We start from the raw sequence: 16,191 nt of genomic DNA on the forward strand, positions 1-16,191 counted from the left end.
TGGAATCTTAAAAAGTTCAACTTAGAGAAACAGAGTAAAATGGTGGTTGCCAGAGGCCGGGGGGCGGGTTGGGAGTGGGGAAAAGGGAGGGGTGGCTCGTGGGCACAAACTTCCAGTTAGACAGGAGGAATAAGCTTTAGTGACCTATTGCACAGCATGGCCACCGTAGCTAGTAATAGTGTGTATTGCAAAGTCACTTAAAGAGTAGATTTTAAACATTCTTACCATAAAAAAGTGGTTCAGCGGGTGAGGTGATGGCTATGTTGATTAGCTTGGTCTAACCTGTCTGCAGTGTATCCACATGTCAGAGCATCACGTTGTGACCTATAAACATCTACAGTTATTACTTGTCAATTAAAAATAACAAAAGAACAGGAAGGAAGCTCGGGGAAGAGAGCGGGAATGTTGGGCAGTTGGAACCAGCCAAGTCGCCTGGTGACCTAGAAACCACACGGGTGTGCAGGAGCGGCCAGCCCGCTGGCCGTCAAGGAAGCCAGGAGGAGCAATGTGGGGGGGGGGGGCCACCACACAAGGGCACCCTGAGGTGCCAAGGGGACACTCCTTGGTGAGGAGACAAAAGCACGTGCCTCACCAATGGGTTAGGATTTTATTCCTATTTCTGGGTGGGAGGAGGGGGCGGTGGGGGGATGAAAGTGATCTGATACGTGGTTTCAAAGCTGAAACTGGCCTCTGCCCAGGGACTAGATTACAGCCCCCTCCCCATGGCCGCGCCCTGCTCACCTTCCCCCTCTTCCTCTGCATTGCTTCCCCTCCACCCCTCTGTCACCTCTGGCCATGCAGCCTCACCTGGGAGCAGGGCCACATGAGGGTGGTAAAAATAACTCCCTGTGACAATGTGTGAAGGGGCAGGGGAAGGAGGGAGGCCAAGTCCAGCACTGGGCAAGGGCCCCGGGAGGGCTCACTCCTCACACGTTACCTTAGTCACTGGCTCTGCTGCCCAGGCGCACTCCAGCACCACCGCAGCCTCCGCAGCCACCCAGGCTGGCACGGTAGCTCTCAGAGGGTAAGGAGCCCAGCTGGGCTGACCCCGGACACACCGGGTCCCCTCCCAAACCTGCCTCGACCCCCCCAAGCCCTGCTCCAGTGCTCAGGGCTGGACCCCCCCCACCCTGCCCCTTGACCTTGCCCTCTGTCCTCAGGTCCCCTGGGTGCAATCAGCGATGCCTCTTGGCCCTGGCTCAGAGACCGGGCGTGCCGCCCCCATTGCGAGTCCCGGTGCATATCTCTGAGCCCCTGTCCCATGCCCAGGCCCCCATGGCGGGCACAGTGGCAGCGGGCGGGCGGCGGCCTCCTCGGGTCAGCATGCAGGAGCACATGGCCATTGATGTGAGCCCAGGCCCCATCCGGCCCATCCACCTCATTTCCGACTACTTCCCGCACTTCTACCCCTTTGCCGAGCATGCCCTGCGCACCCCGAATCTTCGCGCCACAGCAGCCGCCGCCATCTGCTCCACACCCCAGCTGCAGCCTGACCTGGAGCCAGAGGGGGACTCGGACGACAGCAGTGAGTGGGGGCAAGGACAGGGGTGACCCAGCCAGGACTGGGCCAGGGCATCCCTGGCATCCAGCTGTGGTGGGGCAAGGCAGGAGGGGGCAGGTTGAACTGAGGCAGGAGGTGACCCCGCCTGCCACCTGGCCTTAGCTGCCCTGGGCACCCTGGAGTTCACGCTTCTTTTTGATGCGGACAACAGCGCCCTGCACTGCACGGCTCATCGTGCCAAGGTGAGGATGGGGGCGGGGGTCCCTGGCACAGAGGGCTGGACCAAAGGCCATCCCACATCCACTGTCTGTCTCCAGGGCCTCAAGCCACCGGCCTCGGGCTCTGTGGACACCTATGTCAAAGCCAATCTGCTGCCAGGGGCCAGCAAGGTGAGGGCAAGCCCTAGGCCCCCATTGCTGCCCTTCGGCGGCATGCCCAGCCTGGAGCAGCCTCCTGGCCCTGCTTGTCCCCTCCGCCAAAGCCTGGGTCCCAGTGGCCAGGATGTGCAAATGGAGGCCCTATCAGGGAGGCAGGGCAGGGGGAGCAGGGTGGGTGTCTGAGCCCTAGGAGCCTCTGACCCCCCTGCCTGGTCCCCAGGCCAGCCAGCTTCGGACACGCACCGTTCGGGGCACGAGGGGACCTGTCTGGGAAGAGACACTCACCTATCACGGCTTCACCCCCCAGGATGCCGCACGCAAGACCCTGCGGTGAGGATGGGCCACCAAGAGGTGGGGCAGGGGGATGGGGCTTGCCCAGCCAGGTCTGACCTGGGTGACCACCAGGCTGTGTGTGTGTGAGGACCCACGGCTGCGGCGACGGCGGCGGGTGCCTCCCCTGGGGGAGCTGCGGGTGCCCCTGAGGAAGCTGGTGCCCAACCAAGCCAGGAGCTTTGACATCTGTCTGGAGAAGCGGAGGCTGGTGAGTGGGGCTGGGGCACAGTGGGGCTGCAGGGACCAGGAACCCTGAGGGGGGTGCTGGGGAGGGGAGGAGCCGGAGAGGGGTCTGGGCAGCGCCTGGCCAAGGTGACCGGGCCTTCTGCTCTTTCAGACCAAGAGACCCAAGAGCCTGGACACAGCCCGTGGCATGTCCCTGTATGAGGAGGTGGGTAGAACTGCTGGGCTGAGCAGGGATGGGGGCAGGCCTGGGGCGTCACAGGCTGAAGTGGATCAGGCCGGGGCATAGGTGGCTGGGCAGGGTCCTGGTCCAGGAGGACTTGGAGGAACTTGAGGCCACCTCTCTCATAGGCCAGGGGAACAGCCAGGCCCCCGATGGCTGGGCAGAGGGAGGGTGACTCCCTTGCCAGGGCTGAGACTCGAGCAACCTTGAGACAGAGGCTGAAATTGGTGGTGTTTGTCCGAGGCCCAAGGTGGGAAGGCTGGGCAAGGTCAAAGAGAGGACAGATGGGATGGGGCTCCCTGGCTGCGAGGTCTGCCCCGGGATCAGTGTGGGTGCCACCACCGGAGACCAAAGACCTCGCCAGACCCCCTGTGGCCCAGTGGGAGAGGGGCACCTGCGGGCTGAGGGCAGGGCCCCCCACCTGCTCCTCTCTGAATGAAGGGCCAGGCACCCTGCCCCCTAGTGGAGCCACAGGTTGCTGCAGCTGCCTATCAGCTAAGCCCAGGTAGGAGGAGGCCCCACTGAGGTGGCATAGGCAGGCCACTTTGCCCAGCAGACACCCCTGAGCACCCTGCAATGCCCACCTCCTGTCCTAGACCCCATGCACAACGGCACCACGGCACGTGGCGGGGGCTCAGAGCGCACCTGTGTTCCTGAGAACTGACTGTGGGCAGGGTGCCTGGGCTCTCTGCAAATTGGATTCTACACTAAAGGTGGGAGGAAGCACATTTTTTCCTGGCCTCCTCCCTGAATTGTTTGGGGGCACCTGGGGCCCAGAGTGTGGCAAAAGACATTTCAAATCTGGTCCCCAGACCAGATTTGGGCTTTGAGGTTGAACAGACCTGTTTATCCCTGGGTGGAGAATGGCCTCCCAGAGCTGCTTCCATGGTAAGGCTTGTCCTGCAGGGGTGGTTATGGCACTTGATGGGAGGCCACTTAGGAAGCTCCTGGCCTGTTGAAGACCATCAGTTCCTTTCCCCTTCACGACAAAGACATGCTGAACTGACCAGTCACATGGCCTGAGCAAGCCCCTCCCCTTCTCAGGTCCTGGAGGGTCCAGCTGACCCACGAGGGAAGATCCCTTCCACGGTGCCAGGCCAGGGGCTATATCGGGAAGTTAAATCATCAGCCCCTGATTTCACTGCAGCCAAGTTGATCTTTGCCATCTGGAGCCTGGACACTGGTGGGGGTGGGCTCGGGCTGGCTGGGGGCTGACCACAGCCTACATCCGCAGGAGGTAGAGGTGGCTGGTGAGGAACGCGGGCGCATCCTGCTGTCGCTGTGCTATAGCTCTCAGCGGGGTGGCCTGCTGGTGGGTGTGCTGCGCTGCGCCCACCTGGCCCCCATGGATGCCAACGGCTACTCAGATCCCTTCGTCCGCCTGTGAGTGTGAGCAGGGGTGGCCGGGCAGGCAGTAGGCCAAGGTGGCAGTTCCTTGCCTCTCTGGGGCCACACCTAATGCACCCATCCATCCCAATCAGTTTCCTGCATCCAAACGTGGGGAAGAAATCCAAATATAAGACCAGCGTTCGGAAGAAGACCCTGAACCCTGAGTTCAACGAGGTGAGCCAGGGCCAGGCAGGTCCCAGCCAGCCCTAGCCTTGACTTGCTGAGCCTCCTCCTGCCTGCGTCTGTTTCCTAAGCTGTGGGGGACCCCAAGCCTCCTCCTTCCTGCTCCTCTGCCCCTTTCCCTGCAGGAATTCTTCTACGCAGGCCCACGGGAGGAGCTGGCCCAGAAGACACTGCTGGTGTCTGTGTGGGACTACGACCTGGGCACAGCCAACGACTTCATCGGTGAGTGGAATGCAGGGAGCTAGGGTGGGAGCCCAGTGGGCTCCTGGTAGCTCCTGACCTACCCCCATGGCAGGCGGGGTGCAGCTGGGCAGCCGCGCCAGTGGGGAACGCCTGCGACACTGGCGCGAGTGCCTGGGCCACAGCGACTGCCGGCTGGAGCTGTGGCACCCGCTGGACGGCGAGCCCCTCCAGCTTAGCGACTAGCCTGGCCAGGCCCTGCTTGCTGCCCCTCCCCCACAGCTGCCCAAACTGTCCCCACAGAGCTGGTACAGCCTGGGGCTGCTTCACCCACTGTGCCCAGCCCCTAGCCAAACGGGTGTTTCCTGTCTCCCCTCTTTCACATTCACCCCACCCCAAATCATGAAGCTTAAATAAACATGTCCTTCAAGCCAGACGAGAGCCTGTCTCTTCTCTGGCCACGGCCAGACTGGGCCCCATTCTCTCCCTCCCACCCTCTAGGGGCCCGTGCTGCACTGGGCCCAGATGTGACCTCAGGCCACAGGGACCAGGCCCAGCCCTCCCAGTCCCCCACCCCACCCTGAATCCTCCACTGAGGGACCGCTGCTCAGGATGGTCTAGGACTGACTCACTGACCCCCAAAAGGCCAAGGTGTGGACCTCCAAAAGGCACGGCCATGTCTAGGAACAGGCTTCCATGAGTAGGGCCAGAGGTGACAGGGTAAAGAGCAAAGCCACAGAGGAGCTGCAACAGGCGTGTGGGCAGCGCTTGCTTTATTGTTCGGCATTCCAGACAGATGGCCCAAGCCATGGGGCCAGGGTGGTCACAAGGCAGCTCACAAGGCAGCTTGCCGGGCCTGGTGCTGCTGGGCAAACCGCTGCATCCGCTCCTCGAGCTCCGGCCGGAAGTGGCGGATCAGACCCTGTGTGGGGGAAGCAGGAGGCTGCGTGAAGCAGAGTCCAAAATCCCCAACACCCTGGGCTCTCAGCACCCGCCTCCTTAGTGCCACGCAGCTGGGCAGTGAGTACCTGCACAGGCCAGGCAGCCCCGTCGCCCAGAGCACAAATGGTGTGGCCCTCTATCTGCTTGCTGATCTCCCACAGCGAGTCGATCTCAGCGGGCCGGGCGTCCCCCTTCACGAAGCGGGCCATCACCTTGTTCATCCAGTCCACACCTGCAGCCACAGCCACAAGAGAGGGGCCTGATCGTCTCCCCAGCCAGGCTGTGGGACAGCACTCGAGGGGTGCAGGCCACACGGGAGGGTAGGGGTTGAGTGAAGCCACAGCAAGCAAACCCCTAACCTGCCCGGATGCTCACCCTCGCGGCACGGGGTGCACTGGCCGCAGCTTTCGTGCTTGTAGAACTCAATGAGGCGGGCGATGGCTTTCACAATGTCCGTCTGGGTGACAAGGGGCAGTGAGCAGGCATCCAAGGCCAGACAGAAACCGGGGCCTCAGCACCCCCTCCCACAGTCCCAGCAGATCCTCCCAGGCCATCCAGCACTCTGGCTCCTTCAGCCCTCCCCGAGCACCCCGCACTGCCCAGGCTCCAGGCACGTTCTCTCCCAGAGCAGCCTCGCTCCCTCCCCTCCCACATCACTTGGATCTCAGGCTGCAGGACTGGGACCAGAGAGCTGGCAAGAGGGTTTTCCGAGAGGCCCAAGAAAGGAGTCGGCACCCAGGCTGGCAGGAGGCAGGGACGGGGCTGGGGGGAGTGGGGGGGGCGGCGTGTGGGCGAGCCCTTACCGAGCGGTCCATGACGATCACGGCGGCCGTGCCCAGGCCCGTCTGTGCCTGCACCAGTGCGTCGAAGTCCATCAGTACCGTCTCACACACGGACTTGGGGATCAGTGGGGTGGACGAGCCGCCAGGGATCACAGCAAGGAGGTTGTCCCAGCCACCTGTGACGCCCCCTGGGGTCCCCAAAGGGATGGATGGTCAGGGCTGGGGCCAGCACACCTGCCTAGTCCTGAGCCCAGGATCTGTCAGCCCCGGAACCCAACCCCAGCTCCTGACCTCCCACCTCGTCCCTCTTCATGGACGCCCTGCCTGCCCCCACCGGCTGGCCCCAGGCCTCACCAGCATGCTTCTCAATCAGTTCCTTCAGTGGCACAGACATCTCCTCCTCCACAGTGCAAGGGTGGTTGACGTGGCCAGAGATATTGAATAGTTTGGTGCCCGAGTTGCGCTCTCGGCCGAAGCCAGCAAACCAGGTACCCCCACGGCGGCAAATAGTGGGGGAAACGGCTACTGTCTCTACATTGGCCACAGTTGTGGGGCAGCCAAACACTCCTTCAGGGAAATGGGAAGAGAAATCAGTGGCTGCCAGGGGCTGGGGGCAGGTTTCCTGGCAGTAGGGTCTGTCCCAGGGTCCTGCTCCCATGGCAGAGAGCCCCTGCTCTTCCAGCCCTTTGTCATTCCTGTCCCCTGCTGGACCCCAAACTCAAGAGGAGCTGCGTCACCTTGTTCACCAAGCTCCTAATTCCCAGGACAAGTACCGTGTAGGCAGAGCCACCGACTAGCTCAGAGGGGGCTTGGGTGTCTGACATGGGGCTGAGGCGGGGTGAGGGACGGCAGGAGGCACTGCTGCAGCCTGTACGTTGTTACCACCCTCCTCTCTGTTTCTGGCCCAGCCCAGAGGGCACTCAGAAATGCCGTAAGAACAATCCTGGAAGGACTCAGCCAGAGCCCAGATTACACAGGACACAGCCAAGACAAGGCCCAGGGTCAGGCCAGGGCGTACCCACGTCCGCAGGGAAGGGAGGCTTCAGGCGGGGCTTGCCCTGCTTGCCCTCAATGGACTCGATGAGCGCCGTCTCCTCTCCACAGATGTAGGCCCCAGCCCCGCGCACCACAAACACATCAAAATCGTAGCCAGAGCCACAGGCGTTCTTGCCAATCAGGCCTGCCTCGTAGGCCTCTCGGATGGCCACCTGCCGGACAAGGGTGTGAGTCCCCAGCCTATGATTTCAGGAGTCATGAAGCCCTTGAAGGCCTCCCAGGTTAAGGCTCTGAGGCTTTGGGTGCCAAGTCCTGTCTAGGGACACATGCAGGAGTGGTCACCACCCTCCCAGTTCAGCCCGACAGAGCAGGTGCCAACACCTAAGCACTAGGTTGGATATGGGGGCTGTGCGAGTACACGCCGAGTACCTTCTCGTCTGTCGATGCCCCTCCCTGCCCACCTGCAGATTGGAGGCCTCATTGTAGAATTCCCCTCGGATATAAATGTAGGCGGCACGGGCGCCCATGGCCCGGCCCCCCACTAGGCAGCCTTCCACCAGCTTGTGAGGATCGTGGCGCATGATCTCCCGGTCCTTGCAGGTGCCAGGTTCGCCCTCGTCCGCATTCACCACCAGATACTTAGGCCTGTGGGGGCCCGAGGTTCAGACAGGATATGGGCCATCAGGACTGGGTCCTCAACTACATGCCACCTCCACTCCACCCAGGGAGGCCTCAGAGATGTCTCCTCCAACAGCCAATCCCTGTTTGCGCTCCCAACATGTCCCCTGGGGCTCTGCTTGCTCACCACCAATGACAGGGCACTCATTGCCTATTCCATCTTTAGGTGGCTATGACCACAAGAAAGGTCTTTGTTCTGCTCAGTCCAAACATCTCTCCCTGTGCTTTCCCCTGAGAGCCAGATCCTGCTCTTGGTCACAAAGAACCTCCCTCAACCTCCACCACATCTCTGGGGCCAAAAGGAGGTAAAGTAGCTGAGGTTTATTATTTGCTTTCTGTGTGCCAACCAATGTACTGGCCAAAAATTGTACAAACATTATCTCTTCAATCCCTTTATATCACTACATCCATTTACAAAAAAGAAACCTAAGGTTCAAAAAGGCCAGGAGATTACCCAAAGCTCTATTAGAAAGCAGAGCTAGTTTTTAAACTAAGTCTGCCTGACTCAAAGTCTTGTGTTGATTCTGCTGTGCAGTCTCCCCTGAGGAATTCCAGAGAAAAATACAAGTCCCATCCACATAAAGCCTGGAAACATTCTGCTACCTCATTCATGCTCGGTTTCTAAGGAAACAGCCCAATAATCCAGGCAAGGCCAGCCACCCCCAAGGTCTCTCCTGCAACCACATCTCTGTCTCCCTATACATACCTTCCATCCGAGGGCTTATTCATGAAGCTCCATTTGAGGCCAGTGGGGAAGCCAGCGCCTCCACGGCCCCGCAAGCCTGAGGTCTTGATCTCACCCAGGATCCAGTCGGGACCCTTCAGCAGGATCTCCTTTGTCTTGTACCAGTCACCTCGACTCAGAGCACCTTTCAGCCTGGACAGCATGGGCAAGGCAGTGAAGGGAGGGCCTTACTCCAGAACCCACCAGACTAAGAACACTGTCTCACCTCCAATCATGGCGGCCATACAGGTTGGTGAAGATCCGGTCTTCATCCTTCAGTGAGCCAAATGAGGTTTTCTTGGGTGCTGTCTGGGGAGAGAGTCAGGAGGCCCAGCTGAGGCCATGAGGGATTGGGTCAGATGCTATAGACTCTTGGGTCCCCCTATTAGGAAGGGCTGGGCTGACAGGGGAGAAGCCAAAGCTTCAAACTCTGTAGCACCATAGAGACCACCACCACTTAGTAAGCATTTTTTTGGTTAGCAAATACTGAACTAAGCATTTTATATCTAAAATTCTATTTCATCCTCATAACAACCTTGAGATAGGAATGATTTCCTCCATTTTACAGAGGACGATACTGAAGCTCAGAGGAAAAGGAACTCATGGAAAGCCACACAGCCAAAAGCAAACAGAATTTGAGCCTGGGTTTGTCTGTAGCCAAAGCCCACACCTAAATCATGGCATCATACTGCCTCCCCAAGCCCAGTGTGATGGCATGTCCCTTTACTTGTGTGGCTCTCCCACTGGACCAAAACTTGGTTAGGCCAGGGGCCTTATCTTACTAACTCTGCTGAGGAGGCAAAATGTATTTACTGACGCAAAAGAAATGCCTCCCTGGGGCTGGGACACAAAGGCGATGGAGGGGCCCAGTTGGGATAAAACTGAGCAGAGGTGGGGCTGGAATTCCACACCACCCAGTGGAGAGCAACCCAGATGAGGGCTAAAGAGGCCTTGACTTCCAGACTTCCACTTTAAAAGCACTTTTCAACCACTACAGGGGGGCAGAGCACAGGATGGGGAATCAAGGGGTGCGCATCCCTCTCCAAGGCTATTTTCTGCATGTGCAAAATGAGCTATGAACACTTCACGCCCTACAAGGCTGTGGCAAGGAAGGAATAAAAGACTAGGACGCTTTATAACCCGCGAAACTTCCCGCTGGGCCGGAGAACTATTAGATAAGGGAAGCTAGGAGGGTGGAAGGCCCGGAGGAGTCAGTCTCCCGTTGGAACCTGTTCCCCTTCTACAACCAGGCTGCAGCGGCAACCTTCCTGCCGGGCCTGGGGAGAAGAGGAGGCTTCTCCAGAAGGCACTACAGACCCAAGAGCCCGCAAGCACAAAGGCGCGGCAGCGAGACCCGGCCCGCGAACGCCCCTGGCCAGAGCCAGGCGGGGCCTCACCGTGTCGCCACTGAAACGCACAGATACCCGCGCGGGGAGCGACCCGCCGAGCAGCCGCCGTGCCGCCAGCATCGCGGGGGCTAGCCGGGTCACTTCACGCTGTCACCTTCACAAGTCTGAGGCTAACAAATCGGCGCGACACAGACGCTAGGCGGCGCACAGGAATAACGTCACGCGCCCAGCGCCAGCAGCGCGACCAGGCATCCCTGCGTCCCTCTCGCCCCGCCCCCGGCCCCGCCTCCTCGGGGGAGGGCGGAGAGGCCGAAAGCGCCCGGCCTGGCGCTGAGGCTTCTGGGAGACGTAGTCCCGCCGGCCTGGCCCGCCTTCCTCCCGCCACCCGGCTGGCGTTTGCTAACTGGATGTCCGTTTGCCCGTTTGCTCCATTATTCGTCCGCTCGGCTTCTTGGCCTTTGCCTGGGGGCTCCCAGCCTTTGAAGCCCCAAGTTAACAAACGTCGCAAGTCGCTTTCTGCTGGATCCTGGTGTGTTCCACTTTCTACAGGTTCGACGTTCAGTGTGCACCTGCTGTACGCACCCGTGTTTGAGGGGAGGAGGGAGAAATCAGGCAGGTTACAGCCCAGTCCTCAACTGCGTTGTGATTATTCTGTCCCACACCAAGCCCGGCCAAACCGTGAGCTTCCGCCGGACATCCATGTGCTCAGGGAAGGGTTGCTCACTAGCCATAGAGAGCCGGCAGGGGGTTATTCAGGAAGGTCTAGCTAGAGGAGGTGCGTCTGGAATCCTAGGCTGGGTGAGGCAGAGAGGAGGGAGAGGGTCGGTGGATGCGCATCTTCTTGCTGGGCGCTTCTGAGCCCTCTCAACTCTCGTCAGGAGAGTTCCAGCACTTTGCGTTCCTATTCAAAATCCTGGAGTGGCCCCTACTGCCTTCGGAATCAGGCACTACTCCGGCATGTAAGGGCTCCACGACTCCCTCCTCCACCAGGGTCATCACCCCAAGCCACTGCTGTGACACCATCACCCCAGACCCCTTTCTGGCTTCATTACGCTTTAGGGTATTTGTGTGGCTGTCCCCATCACTTGGTTTTCCCCTGACCGGAGGAGGTCCTCTGTCCTTTGCCTTCTCAGGAAATCTTAGAAGCCTGATGACCTCTTGTCTTTCTTAGTTCCCCAGAACGCTCTGGTTCTGGTCCCAGTGGTGAGTGACCTTTTTGGCCTTCTGTCCCCAGCTCAGTTTTCCAGTCCTTATGGGAAGGAGCCATCTCTACTCTCTTGGCTGTAATCATCCTTTCCTGTCTCTCTCAGATGTGCTATTTACAAACTCATTTGGACCTACTTTCTCATACTCTCACAGCAGCCCTGGATGGTGTTCACTCCATTTTGTACCTGAAAAAAATGAGGCCCAGGGACATTTTGTCCCTTGCCCATGGGCATGAAGCCACCGAGTGGTGGAGCTGGACTCGAGTCCAGGTGTTTCTTCCTGCACATGGCACACCCACAGAGCAACTGACATGCCTGTCCTATGGATGTCAGTGGTGTTCCAAGAGAGGTGCCAAGAGCATTTCCACCCTGTCTGAGGTTTCCCAGAAGTGTAGGGTAGTACCAGGCCCAGAGCCCGGGAGTCCTGACTCCCTGCCCCAGGCCCCCTCTCCTGGGCAGGGAAAGAGATTGCCCAGGCAGAGCCAGGGATTACACAGCTAATCCAGGGCTCAGACCTGAGTCCACGGATCCCTCCCTTAGGGGCGGGAGAGGGGGGAAAGGATGGAGCCAGAGGGGGGATTCTTTCCTCATCTCTTTTTAACTGGGTCAAGGGAACACAGGCTGAGGGATGCTGGGGACAGGAGATGGCCGGGCATGGTGTGACGGGAAACGGAGGATGAGGGGAAGGATCCTCTGTTCATCCAGTGCCAGGCTCTGTGCCAAGCACTTGCTATGTGTTACCTCCTTAACCTTCTCACAACCCAGGGTGCGGGAATGATGAGCCCTGTTTTCAGAAGTACACAGAGTGTATCAGTAATGCTGAGTGGCCTGCCCAGGATGGCCCAGCTGCCAGAACTCGGCCTGAGGTCCCCTGATGATAAATCTCCCCTCGCTTTCCACCCACTAAAGCACCTGCTTGCCAGGCTTCCCAAGTAAAGAAGGAGGTCCACTCCAGTGTCACCTCCTAGGAAGTCTCCTGTGTGGCATCCAGGCCCTGGCTCTCACTTTTTCTCGGCACCTGTCTCATCCTGTGCCACTGTCCATGTATCTGCCTCCCCAACAATCTCCAGGCCAGACTGGGTGGCATCAAGGGCACTTCCTTGTCCCACACACCCTGGATCCACTGCATCTGGCAAGTCTACCTTCTAAACACTCCCTATTCCTATGTTCCCAGGCCCTGCCCCATGGCTGTGGCCCTGTCATCTTTCACCTGCAATTAACAAAGCCTCCGTGAGGTCTCCCCTGCTTGCATCTTGGCCCCTCCAGTCCTTTCTCTGCAAACAGAACCAGCAGGATTATTGTAAATCTCATACTCATTTTACCCCTCCCCTGCCTAAGACCCTCCATGGTTCCCTGTTGCCCTCAGGACAAAGCCCAAGGCCCCATGGCCTGGCATTTAAGGTGCTGTTCGTCTGTGCCTGCCAACCTCCCCAGCTCCAGCTCTGATGTCTTTGCCCACAGCAAGCTGGGTTTGCACCAGAAGATCTGTCTTCCTCCCCGATTGGTGCCCTTCCTCCTCCTCCTCCTCCTCCTCCTCCTGGGGAACCCTTTGAATGTCACCGCCCCCCCCCAGGAATCTTTCTTTACCACCCTGTGCAACTATCTTGAGCAACTGTTGTCACAGGCCCAGTGTGAGTAAAACATGATCAGATCTCTCTTCTCTGAGCCCCGGCACAGAGCTTCTCAAGGAAGTTGCTTATGCAATATTGTAATGGAGCTTTTTATTTGGAAAATGCAAAATATTAATTTTTTTCCTTTGCTGGAAATTGAAGAAATACGAAAAAGCAAGAAGTAGTAACATACTTTTCCCATCTGACAATCCTCATTATCATTGTGCTGTTCACACTGTGTTTTCTAGGTGATTTTAAAACACTTCACAGTGGAATATGAATATACTGATCTGTAATAATTTGGACCTTTACAGAAAAAACTATAAAGTCCTCCCCCACTGTCCCGGAGCCAAATACTGTTGAATCTGATACTCTCTCCCAATCTTTAAAAAAAAAAAAAATGCTTTAACATGTACAAAAGGAAAGTGAGTGCTTGGTGCTTTTTATTTGCAGTAATGGTATTTTTTCATAAAATGAAACTTTATCTTGCTTTTTTTCATTCAACACTGTGTTTTTGAGGTTAGTCCGTGTTGGTACAAATAGATTTAGATTATCTGCTGGTGACACCAGAGCTTCAAGGTTAAGAGCCTGGATTCCAAATCTGGCTTCCCTTACTTATTAACTGTGAGAGTTTATGGCCCGGGCCGCAGTTTTCTCATGTGGAAAGTGAGGATAACGTACACCCGAAAGGAGTGCACGTGACGGCTATTGGGCAGTAAACAAGGGGCTTGTAAGTGCTCAGGGCAGTGCCTGACGCACAGCAAATGCCCCCAAGAGTGTTTCCTTAAGTGCACCCGGTTATAGATCAAGCCAGAAAAGACCCACATCTTTACAATAGTGCGTCCTCCCACCCAGGAAGATTCTCAGATCTTTTAGGTCCTTCACTCAACATTTTGAATTTTTGCTTAAAAAAAATTCTGCACATATTTTAAGGCAGGTATTTTATGTGATGTTTTGTGTTTTTGTGTTTTTATTATATTTTCTGATTACATTTTCTAATTGGTTATTGTTTGTGAATAGAACACTATTGATTTGCCTTTATGGATATTGCATCCAGATCCCTTAATGCAGCGGTCCCCAACCTTTTTGGCACCGGGGACTGGTTTCATGGAAGATAATTTTTCCACGGACCATGGTGGGGGTGGGATGATTGTGGGATGATCCAAGCGCACTACATTTATTGTGCGGTCAAACCTCTCTGCTAATGATAATCTTGTATTTGCAGCTGCTTCCCAGCGCTAGCATCGCCACCTCAGCTCCACTTCAGATCATCAGGCATTAGATTCTCATAAAGAGCACACAACCTAGATCCTTCACGTGCGCAGTTTACAGTAGGGTTTATGCTCCTATGAGAATCTCCTGTGAGAAGTAGCACAGAGCCTACTGTAAACTGTATGTGCGAGGGATCTAGGTTGCATGCTTCTTGTGATAATCTAATGCCTCCACTGATCCGACAGGAGGTGGACCTCAGGCGGTGATGCGAGCCATGGGGAGTGGCTATAAATACAGATGAAGTTTTGCTCACTTACCTGCCACTCACCTCCTGTGTGGCCCTGTTCCTCAGAGGCCACAGATGAGTAGTGGTCCAAGACCCAGGGGTTGGGGACTGCAGCCTTAATGTGTATTATAAAAGTTTGCCCAATGAAGCTTTTCTATTTTCTATGCCAGTGATCATACTGTTGAGAAATAATGAGAGCCTAGTCTCTGCCTTTCTAATGTCAGGGGTCTCATTTCTTTGTTTCTTTTTTAATAAAGTAAATGTAACATTTTAAATTAAATTCATAACACATTGTATCTAGTGCCTACATCCACTTCATGTCCCATACAGAGATTGACATTTGATTGCATTGAATGATGAAATTTTTTAAATAATAATATAAAGGACCAAGTAAGATTAAAAAATTAAAGATCCTTTGTTAATCAACTAAAGTTATAGCTAAAACCTAAGCCTATATCCCTGTTTATTCCATCCTCTGCCTAACCAATAGATCAACACTGTTCTTTTTTTTTATTTCAGAGTATTATGAGGTTTTTCTTATATTGCACCAACTAAGAACTTCAGAATAAGGCTGAGCAGTGGTGACCGCATGGTTCTTTATCTGGGGTGTGATTTTAATGGGAGTGTGTAAAAGTTTAACATTAAGGTCCCCAGTTCCATTGTTAGGGTTTTTTGTTTTGCCTTTTCTTCCCCTGTGTCTTTGGATTTCCTTAGGCCAGTAGTTCCCCACTGAATGCTTAGAAACAGAACTCGTGCGTGTGAGTTTCTGACTCTGTTTCCCCTAATTAGGAGCAGCTGCTCATGAAAATAAAGACACTGTGTTCTCTGACATCTTTTATTGTCTTCTGCCATATGTCTTCTTCCCCAGGCACTCAGACCATCTTTCATGACACCTGCTGCATCCTAGGCAGTGTATCCTTAGCTTCCAACTGGCTTGCTTGCAAGCTGGGTGTACAGGTAGTGGTAATTCAGGGCTATAAAATTCCCATTGCCCAATCTGATGTGGGCATGGCGTGCTCGGTTGCCCAGAGGCTCCTTGGAAATGGGCCTCCCTCCCATCAGGCATGAAGGTAAAACACACTGAGAAGTCTAGTCTATTTATCTTAAAACAATTAGTATGTGTGACAGTTGTCATGGCAACCAGTAAGCATGAGGTTTGCTGAGGCTTTTAGTAGAGACCTGGATTCTGCTAAGGAAACTCCTTTCCAAGAGCAGTTTCGTCTTCGAAGCGGTGCTCACTTTCACTGAATGCTTTTTCTGCATCTGAGATGATTATATTTTCTTCTTTAATCTGTGGTTAATTAAATCATCCATTTTTCTAATCTGTTGAACTAAAGTGGTGGCAGAGTCAGGTGGCTGAGAGCAGAAGTGGAAGCCTGTCCAGACTACATTCTGGGCTCTACCATTTCACAAGCTGTGTGTCATTGAGCAAGTTCCTTGCCCTCTCTGTGCCTCAAGATGTCATGATGATTAAATGTTTTAATCTCTGTAAAGCCGTTAGAACAGGGCCTGGCACATAGTAAGTGCTATGTAAATGTTTGCTATTCTTATTTTTTGTTATTCTGGGTATAAACACTTATTGGTCATGATGTAATATTCTTTCCTTGTACTGCTGAATTTGTTTTGTTAACATTTTATTTAATTTTTACACCAATGCTTATAAGACAGGGACACCTATAGTTTTGTTTTCTCCACAGGATCTTGTCCAGTTTTGTTACAAGATTATGCTAGCCCCTTAAAATGAAGTGGGCCACTTTTCACCTTTTTCTATATATTGGAAGAGTTTCCTGAGGTTGAAAATTATCCATTTCCTTAGGCTGGGCTTGGTGGCTCATGCCTATAATCCTAGCACTCTGGGAGGCCAAGGCAGGAGATAGATCCCTTGAGCTCAGGAGTTCGAGACCAGCCTGAGCAAGAGTGATACCCCGTCTCTACTAAAAATAAAAAAAATTAGCTGGGCTTGGTGGCATGAGCCTGTAGTCTGAACTACTCGGGAGGCCGAGGCAGGAGGATCACTAGAGCCCAGGAGTTTGAGGTT

General features: G+C 55.4%; 2 protein-coding genes and 1 pseudogene across 5 annotated transcripts; 2 read left to right on the forward strand and 1 right to left on the reverse strand.

Moving 5' to 3' along the window:
* Positions 1-119: 119 nt before the first annotated feature.
* Positions 120-4,797, forward strand: LOC138385401 (double C2-like domain-containing protein gamma). Of its 3 annotated transcripts, XM_069471749.1 has the most exons (11): positions 120-1,024; positions 1,161-1,525; positions 1,664-1,743; positions 1,819-1,890; positions 2,099-2,208; positions 2,284-2,419; positions 2,549-2,602; positions 3,852-4,000; positions 4,099-4,180; positions 4,315-4,411; positions 4,485-4,797. In XM_069471749.1, the coding sequence occupies exons 1-11, from the start codon at positions 855-857 to the stop codon at positions 4,613-4,615; spliced, it is 1,446 nt and encodes a 481-aa protein (XP_069327850.1). In that variant the 5' UTR covers positions 120-854; the 3' UTR covers positions 4,616-4,797. The 3 variants fall into 3 exon arrangements, with proteins under 3 accessions (XP_069327850.1, XP_069327849.1, XP_069327851.1); XM_069471748.1 differs by having other exon boundaries at positions 1,664-1,890; XM_069471750.1 differs by lacking the exons at positions 3,852-4,000; positions 4,099-4,180; positions 4,315-4,411; positions 4,485-4,797 and adding an exon at positions 3,662-3,844 and having other exon boundaries at positions 1,664-1,890.
* A 328-nt stretch (positions 4,798-5,125) lies between these two features.
* On the reverse strand, positions 5,126-10,040 carry NDUFV1 (NADH:ubiquinone oxidoreductase core subunit V1). 2 transcript variants are annotated; one of them, XM_069470310.1, is made up of 10 exons: positions 9,916-10,040; positions 8,718-8,800; positions 8,474-8,644; positions 7,551-7,734; positions 7,112-7,301; positions 6,448-6,660; positions 6,115-6,281; positions 5,687-5,768; positions 5,398-5,543; positions 5,126-5,291 (listed from the first exon to the last, which is right to left on the reverse strand). In XM_069470310.1, the coding sequence occupies exons 1-10, from the start codon at positions 9,958-9,960 to the stop codon at positions 5,205-5,207; spliced, it is 1,368 nt and encodes a 455-aa protein (XP_069326411.1). In that variant the 5' UTR covers positions 9,961-10,040; the 3' UTR covers positions 5,126-5,204. The 2 variants fall into 2 exon arrangements, with proteins under 2 accessions (XP_069326411.1, XP_069326410.1); XM_069470309.1 differs by having other exon boundaries at positions 9,889-10,040.
* Positions 10,041-11,882: 1,842 nt separating this feature from the next.
* Positions 11,883-12,684, forward strand: LOC138385030 (uncharacterized protein NDUFV1-DT-like; annotated as a pseudogene).
* The last annotated feature ends 3,507 nt before the right edge of the window (positions 12,685-16,191 follow it).

The sequence above is a fragment of the Eulemur rufifrons genome, chromosome 6 (assembly GCF_041146395.1).
Source record: "Eulemur rufifrons isolate Redbay chromosome 6, OSU_ERuf_1, whole genome shotgun sequence".
In the NCBI taxonomy this organism is placed as follows: domain Eukaryota; kingdom Metazoa; phylum Chordata; class Mammalia; order Primates; family Lemuridae; genus Eulemur; species Eulemur rufifrons.

What these genes read in the sequence shown, in the direction of transcription:
- LOC138385401 (XM_069471748.1), top strand. Translation starts at nt 855, where the DNA reads ATGTGTGAAGGGGCAGGGGAAGGAGGGAGGCCAAGTCCAGCACTGGGC. An exon ending in GGGGGACTCGGACGACAGCA is followed by an intron (nt 1,526 to 1,663) that starts GTGAGTGGGGGC and finishes ACCTGGCCTTAG; the next exon opens with CTGCCCTGGGCACCCTGGAG. An exon ending in GTCTGGAGAAGCGGAGGCTG is followed by an intron (nt 2,420 to 2,548) that starts GTGAGTGGGGCT and finishes CTGCTCTTTCAG; the next exon opens with ACCAAGAGACCCAAGAGCCT.
- NDUFV1 (XM_069470309.1), bottom strand. Translation starts at nt 9,960, where the DNA reads ATGCTGGCGGCACGGCGGCTGCTCGGCGGGTCGCTCCCCGCGCGGGTA. An exon ending in AATAAGCCCTCGGATGGAAG is followed by an intron (nt 7,735 to 8,473) that starts GTATGTATAGGG and finishes GGGCCCCCACAG; the next exon opens with GCCTAAGTATCTGGTGGTGA. An exon ending in TCCCTTCCCTGCGGACGTGG is followed by an intron (nt 6,661 to 7,111) that starts GTACGCCCTGGC and finishes ATTTCCCTGAAG; the next exon opens with GAGTGTTTGGCTGCCCCACA.